Source organism: Lepus europaeus, chromosome 3 (assembly GCF_033115175.1).
Source record: "Lepus europaeus isolate LE1 chromosome 3, mLepTim1.pri, whole genome shotgun sequence".
In the NCBI taxonomy this organism is placed as follows: domain Eukaryota; kingdom Metazoa; phylum Chordata; class Mammalia; order Lagomorpha; family Leporidae; genus Lepus; species Lepus europaeus.
The window spans coordinates 96,512,684-96,530,868 of NC_084829.1; the positions used below are offsets into that span (position 1 = coordinate 96,512,684).

At 37.3% G+C, this 18,185-nt stretch overlaps 1 protein-coding gene across 4 annotated transcripts in view; it reads right to left on the bottom strand.

Annotated features, from left to right (window-relative positions):
* Positions 1 to 18,185, bottom strand: part of FBXL4 (F-box and leucine rich repeat protein 4) — a 77,985-nt gene that overhangs the window by 39,839 nt on the left and 19,961 nt on the right. For all 4 annotated transcript variants that reach the window (XM_062186528.1, XM_062186525.1, XM_062186526.1 and 1 more), the window contains exons 4-5: positions 16,616 to 16,961; positions 8,091 to 8,335 (exon numbers count right to left, since the gene is read on the bottom strand). In XM_062186528.1, coding sequence (XP_062042512.1) covers positions 8,091 to 8,335; positions 16,616 to 16,961 — 591 coding nt within the window. The remainder of the gene's footprint in view (positions 1 to 8,090; positions 8,336 to 16,615; positions 16,962 to 18,185) is intronic.

Here is an 18,185-nt window from a genome sequence, read left to right on the forward strand (position 1 = left end):
AGGTCTTCCGTGTGCTGGTTCCCCTCCCAAATGCTCTCAAAAGTCAAGGTTAGGTCAGGCTGAAGCCAGGAGCTAGGAATCCAACTCAAATCTTCCACTGCCCACTGAGGCACATTAGCAGGAAGTTGGATCATAAGATAAGCATTCAACCAGGCACTCTGGTGTGGGATGCAGGAATTCCAGACAGGGTCTTAAGTGCTATACCAAATACCTACCCCATATTAGCTATTTTGTTAAAAAAATTATTTATCTAAGTGTCATACACATACAGAGAGAGAGAGAGAGAGAGAGAATCTCCTATCCACAGGTTCACTCTCCACATCTCCACATGTCCTCAATGGCCAGTGATGGGCCAGGGATGAACCTCAACAAAATAACTTCTAATTCTACTTTTCCATGACATTTTAAAATTACCCTTACAAAGCAGGAAAGGGCAATAGGAGATGTCAAGGGTGGAGAGAGTGGTCAGAGAAGGCCTAATGAGATGATGAGAACGAACTAAAGGAAGGGAGAGGGCGAGCAAACACTCATCTTTAGGAAAAGTGTTCCAGGCAAAGGGAAGGGCATGTGCAATGGCTCTGAGGCAGGATAACAGGCAGAGCGGGGCACAGTTTGGAAGCTAATTCGGGAGGCACAAAGTCAGGGAGGGAGAAGAGGGCAGTGCAGTGAGAAAACAGTTCATACTGTGTGCTATGACAAAGACCTTGGCTTTTGAGGGAGATGGAATTCCCCACAACCTACTCGTATTTTGCTTGGATCGCTCTGGTTTTTGTGTGGAAGAACAGACTGATGATGAATGGACCACAAACAGGGGGACCACTCCCACATCTTGTAATATTCAGAGAAGAGAAGACAGCACACTGGCTCCAGGTAATAGTGTTGATGTCATGATACACCCTCAGATTCTGCATCTACTCCAAAGGTGACAACATATACTAAATTATGATACCTCTTATATATAGAATCAAACTCTGCTATCATCTATGTCCCACTCTTTATGTCTGTTAATCACAATTTTCTGCCTCACTACTTTTTATACTGAATTTCATAACCCGTTTCAAATTCTTTGGCAATCAAAACAGATCCTTGGTGAACCCAGCACTTAGCACATGTCAGGTACATAAAAAAGAAACCTGTGATGTGAGTTAGTTGAGTGAATCTCTTGGGTTTGAAAACTCACCTGATAAGTTTAATACTCCTCTAGTCATGAACAAACTAATTTCTAGTGAGTAAAGATATTTATCTCTTAATAGAGTCAGACTATTCCCAAGAAATATAATGAAATTGAATTTCACCTTACTTTAAGTATATACCATAGTTATGGGAAATTTTTTCATTATTCATACACTAACAATCTAGAAATATATGTGAAATATAAGAGAAGTAAAGAATACCCTATTTTGATTGTGTAAGTCTAAAATTATTTGCAGATTACAAAACGTAGTGGGCATATTAAATCAGAATTAAGTTTTAGGCATCTTATTTCTTAAAGTTCATCATTTGACAAAGTCCTTAGTTCTACACTTCTTTTACTTATTTGATTTAGAATGATTTGATTTCCTTGTTCTTTTCAGTCCCACGACTCAACATTTCCCCTCCAAAGAATCTACAGAATGCCATCAGGCAGATCAGGAATCCAACTGTTTATAAACAGCAGACGGACTTCCCAAGTTGACTTAACGAATGAAATAATTTAAAAAAAGAAAATTTCTCTCTCTCTCTCTCTCTCTCTCTCTATATATATATATATATATATACATATATATATATATATACTTTCTTACTTCACTTATTCTCTAAGATTCCAATATTGCATATTTTTACTTGGGTCGAATATTTGGACAATATTGCCATATCTGTACCATCTACCATTTCATATTTCCTTCCCAAGAGGCGAAAGTAGCAGCAGACTTAATTAGCTGAACACAACTTACTTCTTCCCCTAATGCTCCTCATGTAAATTTTATTTTAACGCATAATTACATACATGTTTTTATCTTGATCAACTATTTATTCCTCATAATTGTGACACTGGTCCCCTGAAAGAAGAACTACAGTTCATTTGCTTCCTGTAACCTATTCATGCTACAGTGTGAAGCCTCATAAAGTATTTCTGAAAAAAACCTAAGTTCATATAAACAATCCTGAACTAGGTCCCCTGCTATGAGGAAAGCCATCTCTGGAGAGAGAAATAAATTGCTTATCCTTATGAGGTGAATTCATTTGTCCAAAGTAATACTAATACATAAGAAGTAATTTACTAAGTGGTAACTAGTACCCTAAAATAATTAAAATCACATGAATGAACAATTTAATCTGAGTTTACTCATCACAAAATAAAAGGCAATAATCCTCACAACCTCCCTGAAGTATAAAAGTATGGGGAGAATTAGATATAATATCAATAGCATATGATTCCTAATCTTACATTTTGTTAGCTGATCCTCAAATTTTACAAAGCCATATATTAATTAAGATATTTTTAACCTCAAATAACTCAGAACATTACTTGATGTATGTGATCCAAAATAAAAAAATAAAAACAAACTTTGCACTAAACTGTGTATGGTACTATCCACCAACAGTACAAAGAGGGAAAAGGAAAGTCCTAACGCTGTCTCTGCTCTCTAGGATTTGACAGTCTAAAATAGATAGCTATATAAAATCTATCCAGGCAACTGGATAAATATCTGAATGGGCAATAAGCTTTTTATTTCATAAATTTGTAGCTCTGTGTCATAATATCTAATAAAGTTTTCGAATCTAGAAACTATGCAGTAACACTCCCTGAAGGAATGACTATACACTACTTAAAACAAGTAGAAGGGATGGGGTAAAAACCCACCCTTGCATGAGGGAGAGGTCAGGGTGATTCACTAATAATTGAGGAAAAATGGGAGTAGAAAAATGAACTTAAGGCTGTTCGAAAGGAGAGATCCGATTAAGCTTTGAAACACAAATAGGCAGGGAGGCCAAGGAATATCCAAGACTTTAGGGAACTGTGTCATAAAAGCATAATTGTAATAGATGTGATTTTAATGAGTAATGATATGCATGAACAGTACTCAAAGTTGCAAATCACAAATCTGTAGCTAGAGTGGGATTTTAATAACTGATTAAAAGTTTTAAGTTCTCTTTATTCCCATTTAACCTATTTCTCATCCTCTCTGAGTAATACAAATTCAAAAAAGTTCTTTAAAATCCAGTTAAACAGTTCTTTCTTGGAAGAATAAGGATTTTAAGGGAAAAAAATTAAGCTACATCAAACTTCCCCATGAACTTGCTCAAAAAGCCGCTCATATCATTGGTGTCTAGCTTTAAAATAAATTTTTCTTCTTTAAAGTATTATAAATAAGTCTTCTTCACAGTAATGAGCATAAATAGACCCTAGTTATTCATAGATTATTCATTAATAATCAAGCCATGAATATTTATTGTTTATTCTGGGAAGGCTGCCTACAAGCCATAATGACTATCAATTCAGCAGTCAAGTCAAGGGGGCCAACAGCAATCAGCAGGCAAAACTCCAACATGCTCCTGCTCAAAGAGATTCTCTCTCCCTGTGACTTAAAACTTTTTATTTTCTCAACAGGAACAGTGACTATGCTTAAAGGTATGCTATCAAGATTTATGGTTTCACTGGCTCAAATACTGAAGGAGAATATGGAGAATTGAAAATTATGTATGCACGCCTGTGATTATTCAAACATCCCCACAGCAACTAACCTGGGTAAACTGAAAATAGAAGAGAAATTGCTGGTGAGAAAGTAGATTAGAGCTTTGCAAAAGCAGATCCTTATCCATTACCAGTCTAAAATTTAAAAAATTATCATTGCTAAGTTCTTTTCTCATGTACCAGAATAAGTCATAGAGTTTTTAAACACTGATTTAGAGGTCAGTGCTGAGTATTAGCACATTAAGCCATTGCCTGCAAAGCCAGCAACTCATATGGTTGCCAGTTCGTGTCTCGGTTGCTCTACTTCTGATCCAGCTCCCTGCTAATGGCCTTGGAAAAGCACCAGAAGATGGCCCAAGTGTTTGGGCCTGTGCACCTTCGTGGGAGACCTGGAGGAAGTTCCTGGCTCCTGTTTTTGGTCTGACCCAGTGGTGGCTGTTGCAGCCACTTGATGAGTGAACCAGAGGATGGAAGATCTCTTTCTGTTCTCTCCCTCTTTCTCTGTAACTCTTTCAAATAAAAAACAATTTTATAGAAAGCTTTTATTTAATAAATATAAATTTCATAAGCACAACTTTTGGATTAGAGCAGTTCTTCCCCCCATACTCACCCTCTCACCCCCAAACCATCCCTCCTCCTACTCCCTCTCCCATCCCATTCTTCACTAAGATTCATTTTTAATTATCTTTATATACAGAAGATCAACTCTATACTAAGTAAAGATTTCAACAGTTTGCACCTACACACACACAAAGTATAAAGTACTGTTTGAAGACTAGTTTTTACCATTAATTCTCATAGTATAACACATTAAGGACAGAGGTCCTGCATGGGGAACAAGTGCACAGAGACTCCTGTTGTTGATTTAACAACTGACACTCTTACTTATGATGTCAGTGATTACCCATGGCTCTTGTAACGAGCTGCCAAGGCTATGGAAGCCTTTTGAGTCCACAAACTCCGATATTATTTAGACAAGGCCATAATCAAAGTAGAAGTTCTTTTCTCCCTTCCTGAGAAAGTTACCTCCTTCTTTGATGGCCCCTTCTTTCCACCAGATCTCACTCACAGAGATCTTTCATGTAGGCCCTTTTTTGCCATAGTGTCTTGGCTTTCCATGCCTGAGAAACTCTCATGGGCTTTTTAGCCAGATCTGAATGCCTTAAGGGTTGATTCTGAGGCCGGAGTGCTATTTAGGGCATTTGTCATTCTATGAGTCTACTATGTGGCCAGCTTCCTATGTTGGATCATTGTCTCCTTTTTAATTCTACTACTATTAGCAGACACTTGGTCTTTCAAATAAAAAATCTTTTAAAAATTGATCTAATATTACCTTTACTCATCATTACCATGGTCGTTTGAAGGACTAAGAAGAAATTAGATTTCCGTTGTTTATTTCCAATGTTTTCTTCAATGTATAAAAGTATTGCTATTCAGCTATTTAATTTATAAAAATACATAAAAGATAGGACTGGTATTGTGGCATAGTGGCTAAAGCAGCCACCTGTGACAATGGCATCCCATATGGGCATTGGTTCATGTCCTGGATGCTCTACTTCTGATCCAGCTCCCTGCTAATGGCCTGGGAAGAGCAGTAGAAGATGGCCTTTTGGGCCCTTTCCACCTATGTGGGAGACCTGGATAAGGCTCCTGGCTCCTGACTTTGATTTGGACCCAGCCCTGGCCATTTTGCCACTTGGGAAATGAAACAGTGAATAGAAGATATCTCTCTCTCTCTCTCTCTCTCTCTCTCATACACACACACAGACTCTCTTTCTTGCTCTCCCTCTTAACTCTGACTTTCAAATAAATAAGTCCTAAAACATATAAAAATATATAAAAAGGATGTTAATATATACCCTTATACCATTATCTTCTCTCTATATAGCTGAAAGTAGGAACTTTATTATTTTAAGTTGTCAACAACACTCACTATGATGTCTTGCATACAAAAGGTGAAAACAATGCATTCCTAATAGTGGAAAACATTAGGGAAATAGCTATGAGGGTAACTAAAACATCCTAAAGGTCCTCACAATGTAAAATAATGCTTATCGACACCACTCATTCAATCTGCTCTCAAATTCAGTTAGCTTTGATCCTGATTGATAGTATATGCTCTAAATAGTGATCATTAGCTTCTGTTCTTGATCCTATCATCAGAGAATAGAATTTGCAGATGAAATGGGTATGTCTGGGGCAAGGAGCAGTAGGGAGGACTAAGTTGTGTTTGGGGCTCAGAAAACAACACCAGGGGCCGGCTTGGTGTGCAGCTAGTTAACCACCACTTGAGGTATCAGCATCCCATGTCAAAGTGCCAGTTCGAGTCCCAGATGCTCCGCTTCCAATCAAACTCCCTGCTAATGCTCCTGGAAAAGCCGTAGAAGATATCCAAGTCCTTGGATTCCTGCCACCCACATAGAAGAACCAGGTGTAGTTTCAGGCTCCTAGCATCAGCCTGACCCAGTCCTGGCTGTTCCAGCCATTAGGGGAATGAACCAGCAGATGGAAGATGTCTTTCTCTCTTGTCTCTCTCCCTGTTACTCTGCCTTTCAAATAAACAAAATAAATACGTTGAAAAAAAAAATAAACAAGGCCTCACATAAGGCACTTTGGCATGCTGAGGACACTGACCTAGACAGTGGGAGCAGAAGCAGAACCAATGTCTCTCAGACCCTCTTCTGCCTTCCTGGCTCTTGGCCCTCATTCTTCTCTGAGGTGAGCTATAGAAGCCAGAATTATGCTTCTCCAAGTCAGGTAAGGGGTACTAGAACCCCTTTACCTCCAAACAAGTCATACAGTATTTACTCTAACTTTCCTTTATCCATCTGTCTAGGAGCTACCCAAAAAGAAGTTCCTTGATCAACCCTCGTCCAAAAGGACATCATAAGATCTTCATAAGACTTTCATTCCAGAAGGGTCTTGAACCATACCCAGGAGCAAAATATGCTAATACAGAGACAAGAGTCTCAACAAGGAGGTCTTGCTTTCCCACTTTGCCTATTACTAACAGATCACACTCTTTTCTGTCCAGTTCCATGTCTGTACTGCTGTTCCTGCTTCACTGAACTACAGTATAAACTCCAACAGTTCTCCAGTATCTTTGAACCTTCGCTCTTAGGTATGCTGTGTCATATAAAACTGTGATTAACTAAACTTCTTACACTCATCTCTTGTTAATTTGTCTTTAGCTATAGGGGTATCAGCCATGACTTTTATGATGGGGAAGAAAGGAATTATGCCCTTTGTGCTCCTACATTGTGTTCCACTGGACAGCTGTCAAATGGACAAAGTGAACCCCTTCCCCAGACTCAATTTCTGGCAGAAAAGAAACTCAGTGCATCTACAATTTCATCATGTGCTGTGGGCCACAAATGCTTGTTTATTTTTTACCTTGACGCAAAAACTATCAGTGTTGGCATTCTGAATACACTGTTTCAAACATGACTTCATCCAAATCTAATATCAAATATCAAACACTTCTGGAATTGCATATTTTTATAACAAGGGAACAAGGCTCCAATAAACATCTCTAATTCGTAAACTACTGTTCAAAAATATATCCACTGTGGATATGTATAAAGGTAGCCAGCATTTATTTTTTGTCTTTAAAAACAAGATAATTAAAAAGAATAGGTAATTTCACCAAAGTTTCTACTCCTTCATTACTTAACTTCATGGAAATAATGGGATTATATGTAACATATAATAAAAACAATAATCATCAAAGTTAAGATAAAACACCTGTTTGTATCATAAGAAAAAATTACTGTGGCATTTATTACTAAATAAACATGCACTTGTGCAAGCTTTCAAATGTTTAACAGGTGACATTTAATAGTAAGAAAACTGCTGAAATAGAAAGGAACAGAAACACCTGGGCAGGTCTGCAAGTGTGGTCGTCTATTTAGCATGCAATTGCATTTTCAACATAATTAGTTTAAATGAGCTTCTAAATCCGGGTGATGTATTGCACATGTAATTAAGATTTAATTAAAAATGTTCTATAATAAATTGTTTTCCATTTATGACAAATCACATTAAAGAGGTAGATTTTGATTTGGAAATAGTCTTTAAAATGTCTTAATCATCTGTGCTGAAAATATGAGAAAATATGAGAAAGAAAAAAGGGAGCGCTGTTGAAAGTCACTTGGGATTTTAAAAATATAAAAAGGTATAGTTCACTTCCATATTATTAGGAACTTTAGCTGAAGAGAATAGTAAAATTCAAATATTTTTATAAGCAGCAGCATTCTGAACATATAATATACTAAAAGTATCTCTTTACTTCTGTGAGATTCATGATATATAATTTTGAACTTTTATTATAAAAACTACTGAAGAGTAAGTACAGCATGCTGATTAAAAAAAAAAAAAAAAAAAAAAAAAAACCTCAACAAGGCTTTGCACTAACCTGCTAAATCCTGCAACAGAAATGAAGCCCCTATTGCCAGTCCAAGACAAATTAAGCCACTGGACGAGAGTGCAACGAGCCTGTAGAAATTCTAAAGAGGTGTCATTTACTTTTGCCCAGTATGGTTGCAGATTGAGGTGGATGTACTGCAGAGGATCACAGCAATGCTGGTTCAGTAGTTTGCAAGTCTGTGCTAATCTACACAGGTCTGGTAGGGTAAGATGATTCAGAATCAGTTGAATGAGCTACATAAAACAGAGAAACCAAGATCATTAAGAGTGAAAACCAGTATCACTTTATTAAGCATGTGGCCTAGTAAAGAACAATAGTGTTACATATTTTATAACAGTATTTTCATATAGCAAATAAACCAACAGAATTATCCAAATTGGGGAAAAAACCTATTTAAGACTACATTATATTTCAAAACTGTTCAAAAGTATACTCAGCTCATGTTGACTACTCACTTTCTTAGGATACATTGATGTACTTTGATAATCTATTAATAAAACAATTTTTCATAGACTCAACACTTACTGAATACCTATTACCTGCCAGACACTAGTGACAGAAAAGAAAGTTCCTCCTCACAGAGTGTTCACAGTGCAGTGGGGATAATCAATAAGTACAGTGATATATTTTAAAAGCCTGAACAGAAGCAGCACAGGAAGACACTAGAGTCTAACACAACATACAAGTTTAACTCCAAGGCCAAAATGTGCTCACGCCAGGAAGACAGCTTTAAAAGATGAAGGGTGAAGTAAGTGAACAGTGAACAGAGTCTAATGGTGAGGACTGGGTAACAAAGACCCTCACAAGGAATTTGGATTCATCCTGAAAGCAATGAGTATCAAAGGGATTTAAACTGCCGAGAGACATGGTCTGGATTTGTGTTTTAGGAAGATCATCGCAGGTGGTGCTACTGAAGGGGGCAAGAATGGAAACTAGACAGGGGTTAATGCAGAATTCCAGAAGAGAGAAGAGGCCTGCTTAAGGCAGCTGGCAGTGATGACAGAGCAGTTAACAGATTCAAAAATTAAGAAGGTGGTATCAAAAAGATGCTTATCTCTAATTAAAGCTGTCTCCCTAGTCTGCTTTTTCTTCCTTCTTTTTAAAGATTTATTTATTTCTTTAAGAGTCATGGTTACACAGAGGGAGAGACAGAGAAAGATCTTCCATCCACTGGTTCACTCCCTAAACAGCCAAAGCAGGAGCCAGGGGCATCATCCAGGTCTCCCCTGTGTATGCAGGGGCCCAACCACTTGGGCCATCTTCAGCTGCTTTCCCAGGTGCATTAGCAGGAAGCTGGATTAAACTTGCAGCAGCTAGGACTCTAATCTGTGCCAATATGAGATGCTGGCATTTCAGGGGGCGGCTTTATTCTTTATGCCACAATGCTGGCCCCTTATTTTTCTTACTGGTAAGCATCTCAGGTCTAAACTAGTTTTCAAAGAACTTCTGCTTAAATATCTTATTTCGAATCAAGACTTCTAAGGAAAAAAAGGCTAAATTTTATTAAATGTTAAAAATGTCAGGCCTGGTGTAGTGAAGTAGGTAAAGCAGCCTCCCACAATGCCACTTGCATATGGGCAACAGGCTCAAGGTCCTGCTGCTCCACTTCCAATCCAACTCCCTGGAGTTCCCTTGCAGGAGAAAGCAGTGGAAGATGACCCACGTGTCTGGGGCCCTGTCACCCACGTGGGAGACTTGGATGAAGCTTCTGGCTCCTGGCTTGGGCCTGGCCCAGCCCTGGTTGTTGTAGCCATGTTGGGAAGTGAACCAGTAGACAGATCTCTGTCTCTTCCTCTCTCTCTGTAACTCTTTCAAAATAAATAAATAAATATTTTTTAAAATGTTAAAAGTATTACTTAGATGAAAAAGAAGGCTGAGTTTATTTATCTAAACTTTTTTGTTTTGTAATTATGGCCTTTAAAAATTTTGAGAGGCAGATAGGCAGTGAAAAACAGAACACCAGACAGAAGGAAGGTACTTCTCAAATGCCCACAGTGGCTTGGGGTGGAGTCAGGACAAAGCCAGGAGCCAGGAATCCACTCCAGGTGTCCTACATGGGTGGTAGGGACCCAACTACTTGAGCCATCACTTGCTACTTCCCAGGGTGTGCATTAGCAGGAAGGTAGAACTGGGATCAGAACTGTGACTTGAGATACTCAAATACGGAATGCAGACAATCCTGACCAGAGTCATAGCCACCAGGCCAAACACCCATCCTGTAATTATGTGCTTTCACTGAACTGCTCTTCTTCAATTTACGTAACTATCTAGGTTCAGTAGGAATTTCAGTTCAGAATTTTGTTCTTTTGGGGCCAAGATATACAGACTAACAACAATATGATCTCTAAAATAAATTTACTATATTTACTATATGAATATGAATATATTATAAAGTATGAGCATTGGCTGGCTAATGGATGCATTGTATATAAGGAGGTTTGAAATATTTTTTGTATCTTAACATCTGAATTAGACTTTAAAAAAATGACATCAGGGGAAGTGGTATGGCACAGCATGTTAAGCCATCACTTGTGAGGCTGGCATACCATATCGGAGTCCCAGTGAATTGCACCTCTTCTGATCCAGCTCCCTGTGAATGGACTTTGAAAGCAGCAGAATATGGCCCAAGTATTTGGGCCCCCGGGCACACATGTGGGAAACCTAGAGGGAGTTCCTTGCTCTTGGTTTCGGCCTGGCCCAGATCTGGTTGTTGTAGCCATTTGGGGAGGGAGTGAACCAGCAAATGGAAGACCGCTCTCTCTTGACTCTCCCTCTCTCAGTCACTCTGCCTTTCAAATAAATAAATAAATCTTTAAAAAAAATTAACATCAGGTGTGTGTTTTGAAAACAAGGAAATTAAAAGTCTCAAATCTGACAAAGGTTCTCTGCTTGACCAAAACAGTCAACCTGAACTTTCTTCTTCTAGGCTCATCTATGCATCTTCTTGTAAAAGTCAGTTTAGCAAATCCTCTACAAATCCTCCAGTGGGGGCCACCCATGTGATGTCCAATCACGTTAGTAAGAATCCTGTTGGTTTGATTTCACCAGGATCTCACTTATCCTCGATGCTTCCTTTCAGTAATTTTCCACCCACTTAACCTCAGTGTTCCCCTTGGCTACAAATTTCCACTTGCCCACACTGTGTTCAGAGTCAAGCCCAATCTCTCTCCCCTACTGCAAAATCTCATTGCAGGGGCTGACGTTGTGGCGCAGCGGGTTGAAGACCTGGTCTGAAGCGCCAGCATCCCACATGGGCACCGGTTCTAGTCCTGGCTATTCCTCTTCTGCTCCAGCTGTCTGCTATGGCCTGGGAGAACAGTGGAAGATGGCCCAAATTCATGGGCCCCTGTACCCACATGGGAGACCCAGAGGAAGCTCCTGGCTCCTGCCTTTGGATCGGCGCAGCTCCTGCCATTGTGGCCATCTGGGGGAGTGAACCAGCAGATGGAAGACCTCTCTCTCTCTGTCTCTACCTACCTCTGTAACTCTGTATTTCAAATACATAAAATGAATCTTTAAAAAAAAATCTCATTGCAGCAGTCCTGATACATACTGCAATTTAATAATTTTTAAAACAAGTTCCATCATCCAGACAAATCTGTTGGCATGTAAAATATACAAACAAAAAAATTTAGATAAAAATTTAGAAAACCCAAACACTGAATAAAGGTAGAAAAAAAGAGAAGTTTCTTACTCTCTACCCTCAATTCTAATAATCCTTCTCCATGGAGATAAACACTCTTAACAGGTTTTCTTACCTCTTCTAAATAAATGTTTATGAAATACTTTTAATATTCTTAAAATATTACTACTATATACACTATTCAGCAACTTGCTGTTCTTACTGATAGCATACTGTAGGTCTCTCTATATCTGTTAATATAAATCCATCTCATTGCATTTCAAAGACGTAGCATCCAACTAGTTTCTCACTGATGTATCTCCATTTTAATTCCTACTAGAATACTGCAGTATCATGTGGATGTAATATATATGTACGTTTATTCTGGCAAACTTTGCAAATATATCCTTGGAGTTAATTACATGCATTTAAAAGTTTTGATATAGTGCTGAACTGCCCTGAAGAATATTCATGTAAAATTATATATCCATAGTGTATAAAAGCACCAATTCACCTGTATCCTAAACAGAACCGCATCAAAGTTTTAAATTTTGTCATTCAGAAGGGAAAAAAATTAAAAAGAAAAAAGTATGGGACTACTTTTATTTGCAGTTCTCTATGTTTTTTAATTACAGAAATTTAACCTTTTGCTAATAAAGCTGCCAGTGTTTCCTTCCCATTTGCTCTGCTCCTGAATTATTTTTGTTACATCTTACCATAATTTCTCTGATATTAATAGCCCTCTAGGTAAAATAAGTTTTGTTCTAAAATTTTTAAGGTATATGTGTTGGAGTGCACTGGTTTGGTTACAAATGAGAATAAGGCTAAATGCCCACCCATCACTCTTCCAAAATTTTCCTGTTATTTTCATCTCTTCTTAAAGTGAACTTTTCAGTTAAAAAAATTCTGGTTGCATTTTAATTGGGACTTCATTGAATGCATGGTTTCCAGAAAGTTTTCATGGAAAACTGGAATTAAACAATGCTTATTCTGGTTAAAAAATATTTTAAATCTATGCATAGATTTTTTTTCCATAACACATTTTCCATGAACTTTTGAAGTTAATAGATCGGGGAAAACTGACACTATATTTTGTGCTCCTTCTCAAGGGTATGGTAGGATTTATCATTTAATGATCCTTTACGTTTCTAAAACTATGAGTTTGTCTATTAACTTTGTAACCTGCCAATTTACTTACTGTTCCTAATAGTTTTTGGTTTATGTTCCTAAGAATTCTCATAACGATATTGTCTGCAAATGATAACTTTTACAGCCTCCTATCCAAAAATTATGCATTCTCCTTCTTCCTTGTGTTTACTAGCATTGGTTTACACATCCAGAACAATTTAAAATAACATTGTTGTCTTATTCTTGCTTTTAATTCCAATGTGTACCATAAACAGGAGAAAACATATATATGTCATTTCAAAATTTTTAGTAACTAAATTTCTAAAAGCAAAAAGAAACAGATGGAGTTAGTTTTTAGCATATGCAATTAAAAGTGATCATTTCAACATGTAATCAGTATAAAATTACTGAGATATTTTACATTTTTTTGAAATGTCTTTGAAATCTTGTGTATATTTTGCATTTTCAACAAATCTCAGTTCAGACTAGCCATGTTTCAGGTGCTTAACAGTACATATGACTTGTGATTATCATATCCAACAATGTACTCCTAGTGTTTCATAATTAAATACGATAACTTGGCTGTTATATCTGATAATAGCCAATTAGTAGATAGATTAATAAAGTATTTCCTTTTTAAAAGAAATGAATACAATTTGATATCTATATAGCTATCACTTGTTAAGTAGTTTTGCCACCTGCTGAGATGATCACAGGATTTTCTTCTTGTTGGCCTGTACTGTTGTGTACATTCTCTGATATGCAAACATCCTTGAATTCCAGAAATGCTGAGTGATTTCTTATAATACCCTTTTAAAATCATCCAATGTGCTATATTTAAATTGTTTACATATATAAAACTGTTCTGTAGTTTTTCGCATACTATCTTAATCAGCATAACACTAGTTTCACAAGAAATTGAAAACTTTTTTATTCTATGAAAGCTTAAATACTATTATTTTTTTTCTTAAATCTTAGCAAGAATCTATGAATTATCTGAACTTGGCAATAGTTGGGGCACTTCTCCAACTATTTGCAGAATTAAAATTTTGTTTAATATTCAGTTATTTCAATAGAATTTCTAAGCAGTTAGTACAAAGAGATATCCTGATCTATCTGTCCTCAAAATTAATTCTATTCAATATAATTATTTAAACTATGAGAACACGGTATCATTGCAATATTTAAATATGGTTTAATTTCCCCTTGAAATAATGTGTTAATTTGAAAAGAACACTTTTTAAGTGTTTCCCTTTTTATTCACTGTGAGATCATTCAATGTTTCACAGCATTAACTCCTTACATGGTACACTTCTTTCACCAAGGCCATCAGTTCCCTCCAGAACTGATCCCAACTCCCGGTTTCTTCTACAGGACTTTGTTGTACAGACTAAACCCCTTGCATGTACTTGAAGCTTTTTCTCTCGACAGGTTTCTCCCCTTCAGAATACAAACATGCTGGAATCTCTCCCAACCTTCATCACAAACAGAAACTTTTCCACTCTGTGACATCCTCTACCACTACCCTTATCTTTTTATCCTTTAGAAGGTAAGTTAGAAGACATCATACCTGTAATAATTTTATACTCTACCTTGAATGGATAAAATAGTAAGTTGATTTTTTTTTTAACTTTTGCAGTGAAATGGGATTAAAAGATAACTTTATTATTTCAGCCATACTGAAATACTGGAGGCAGACATGGTTTCATTTACTTTTGCCTCTGTATACTCTCTTTCCTTTGCCTAGATTCCCCTCAGTCATTCACTTGAATTTGATGTGTCAAGCATTTTTAATAGGTATGGTTAAAATTCTATGAATTGTTTAAGATATGTCCACTGAAGTTAAATTTCTAGTTGTGAGAATGGGTAGGAATCCAAGAAGTGATCCACTGTCCTAAGGCAGTGCCCCCACTCACTACTGTGAGAACATACCCTCCTTAAAGCACCAAGGAGCCACTGTGTCACTGTCTCCTGCTCCTGTCTCTCACCAACTTATCCCTCATCCCATTAAGAACAGACGATCTGTCCATTCTGTAATGATGCTTCCTCTCCATAACTCAAGAAATGATTCAGAAGGCCTGGGTGGGGTCCTGGTCCCATGCCCTTCTGAGTAAACCCCCTACCATATATTCCTTCAATTCATCTTTATGTGGCAATTTCAGCAATTCACAGGATACACCACAGCATTTTAGCTGCAAAATGATGACCAGGTATTATAGTCACCATCAGGCATTTAAGAGGCTGACATATTGTTCCCTGTAAGTTAAATTAGTTATTACAATGAAACTGGAAATAACCACCAGTTTGAAAGGAGGGTATTTAAGTTTGTTAAAAGTTGAGCATTGGGGTCGACACTGTGACATAATGGGTAAAGTCGCCACGTTCTCATATGGGAACCTGTTTCTGTCTCAGCTGCTCCACTTCCAATCCAGCTCCCTGCTAATGGCTTGGGGAAAACAGTGGAGGATGGCCTAAATGCTTGGGCCCTGGCTCCCATGTGGGAGACCTGGAAGAAGCTCCTGGCTTCGGCCTGGCCCAGTCCCGGCCATCGTGGCATCTGAGGAGTGAACCAGTAGATGGAAGATCCCTCTGTCTGTCTCTCCCTCTCACTCTGTAACTCTGACTTTCAAAATAAATAAATCTCTAAAGAAAGGTGTATCGGGGCCAGTACCATGGCACAGTGGGTTAATCCTCTGCCTGCAGCGCCGATATCCCATACGGGTGCCAGTTCTAGTCCCGGTTGCTCCTCTTCCAGCCCAGCTCTCTGGTATGGCCTGGGATACCAGTGGAAGATGGCCCAAGTGCTTGGACCCCTGCAACCGCATGGGAGACCAGGAAGAAGCACCTGGCACCAGCCGTAGCGGCCAGTTGGGGAGTGAACCAATGGAAGGAAGACCTTTCTCTGTCTCTTTCACTGTCTGTAACTCTACCTGTCAAATAAATAAATCTAAAAAGCAAAAAAAGAAAGAAAAGAAAGGAGTATAAATTTTTCTTAAAAAGAAAGCTGGTGCTATTTTTAACTGCGCACAGCAGTTTTCAGCAGGAGACAGAAACGTCTAGCACTGCTCCCACCCCACGTGATATCTGGAAACAAGTGAGGAGAGGTTTTGGTGTCACCTGGCTGCAGAATCCTCCTGGCACTTGATGCCTGATAGCCAAGAATGTGAAATATACTGCAGGGACTGCAGGGCTGTTCCTGTACAACCACACATCCTGAATACAGGATCAGTCTAGACACATAAAAAAGCATTTCCTGGTGGTATCTCTGAACCTACCTAGGCCTAAAATTGTAGGTTGAAGAATACAGAATAGAATTTGAAAAGAAGAAGAAATAATACTCAGAGAAACTGTGGACTTCTAAATGAAATAAGCATTCATTTCACAATCTTTTTACTCTTTTATAATTAACAGCAAATTATATTTGACATGACTTTATAATCACATATTGCCCATACTTACATCATATAATTATGAATTAAAGTAGACTGAAATTTATTATTGGCTTATGTATTTGGTTCCTGTTAAACAGTGATATAATTTATTTATCTAGAATCACTAAAGTTAATCTAAAACAAAAGCAATGAAATTACTTAACATAATTTTGTATATTTTTTCCAAAATCAAAATACACAGCATATCAAATTATGTAAACCTTACCAATGCCTTTATTCCTCTGATATCTAGCAAAATAAACATAAATATCAAAACACTGAAAAGTCTACACTGATATATCCAATATTACTACTGTATATTTTTGGCTTACCTCATATGGTAGTTTATCAAAATATCCATTATTTGGCCCTTCCTTGAGGGCAACACTGCTAAATTTTTTGTTAAGACTGTCCATTCCACAACCAGCCTCTTCAGGATAGTCTTCATCCTCGAGATCATTCATGTCAATAAGTGAAGTCTTGAGAGACAGCATTGGCTTGTCCTTCAGACCATGTAGCACAACTGCATCTAATTCAGTGTAATAATCCAGAAGAGAACTATTTACTTCCAGTCGGATAAGATTTGTGGGAAAATTTATCTGCTTAATACAAGGTTTAAACTGGCGAGCCTGGGAAGCATTCACCTTCGTAGGTTTCTCTGACCAAAGAATCTCCCATCTGCCAAAGAAAGAAACTTCCCTATAATACAGTTTAGAATGAGATCTATTGGTTCCTTAAGGTTATGGCCCCATCCCCAATATGTTACAGTGAGAAACAAAAGCATCAAAAAAAGGGAATAAAATAAAATATACATACTGTTACAGGACATAGAAAATTTTTATAAATGAAATCACATAGGCCTAGTTACTGAATTTATTGTTATTTTTAACAAGCCCTCCCAAAACCCTGTTTTTTTGTTTGTTTGCGTGTTTATTTGGTTTATTGGTTGGTTTTTGCAGACTTCACAATGGTCAGTTTAAATACTAGAATAGCTGGTCAGAGAGATCTGAAAAACATCCAGTTTTATAGACTAAGTTAACCTTAAAAAGACAGAACACAAGACAAACGTCTTTTCTGTGTGTGCATCCTAAACCAACTGTAGAACAAAACCCATCATCTCGCCTCACGAAGGTTTCCTTCTCAGGTTTTTCTATGCCTGTTACTGGCTTCATACAAACTCAAAACTTCCATATATTCTTTTTAACGTTCTCTTTCATCATATCATTAAGTTTTGTCAGATCTTTCAGGAGACTGTCTCATATCTGACTTCTCCTGAATTTTCATTTTTGTCATCTTTTAGTCATCCTTATGTCCCCAGTACCTAGCAACATGTGAATAGCACTCTCCCTGTCTCTCTGAATGAACCCCCACTCCCCAGCCAGATTAATCATCACTTTAATCATTAATCATACAATAAACTCAATTCCACTTTTGTGTCTTTGTTCATGTTGTCCTCCCACAATGAAATGGCCAACCTACTAAGACTTGCCCATCTAATTTTTCCAGTCCCAACTCCATATAAGTGTTCTTATAAAACTATTTCTCAAGATTAAAGATTCTTTATAACATGGTATCATTAGATAGTTAACACTCTCATGTATGTCATAACTACTATTTTTCTAATATTATTTCCTAATAAACAAAAAATTAGAAACAGATAAAAATCCTTCAATAAATATCTTTCCTCTATTTCTCATAATTTACTCTTGCTATTGGGATTTTTAAGTAAATATTTTATGTCAAAGGATAAATTTTTACAAACTGCTTTAAAAAATTTAAGTCCATAGTATACAGAAAGAAGCACTGAAAATCTATTTTTCAAATTACCCCCTAATTGCATAGGCAATCACATCTCCTTATGATGTAATTTACAATTCACTGGTTACTAATAACACTTAAGAT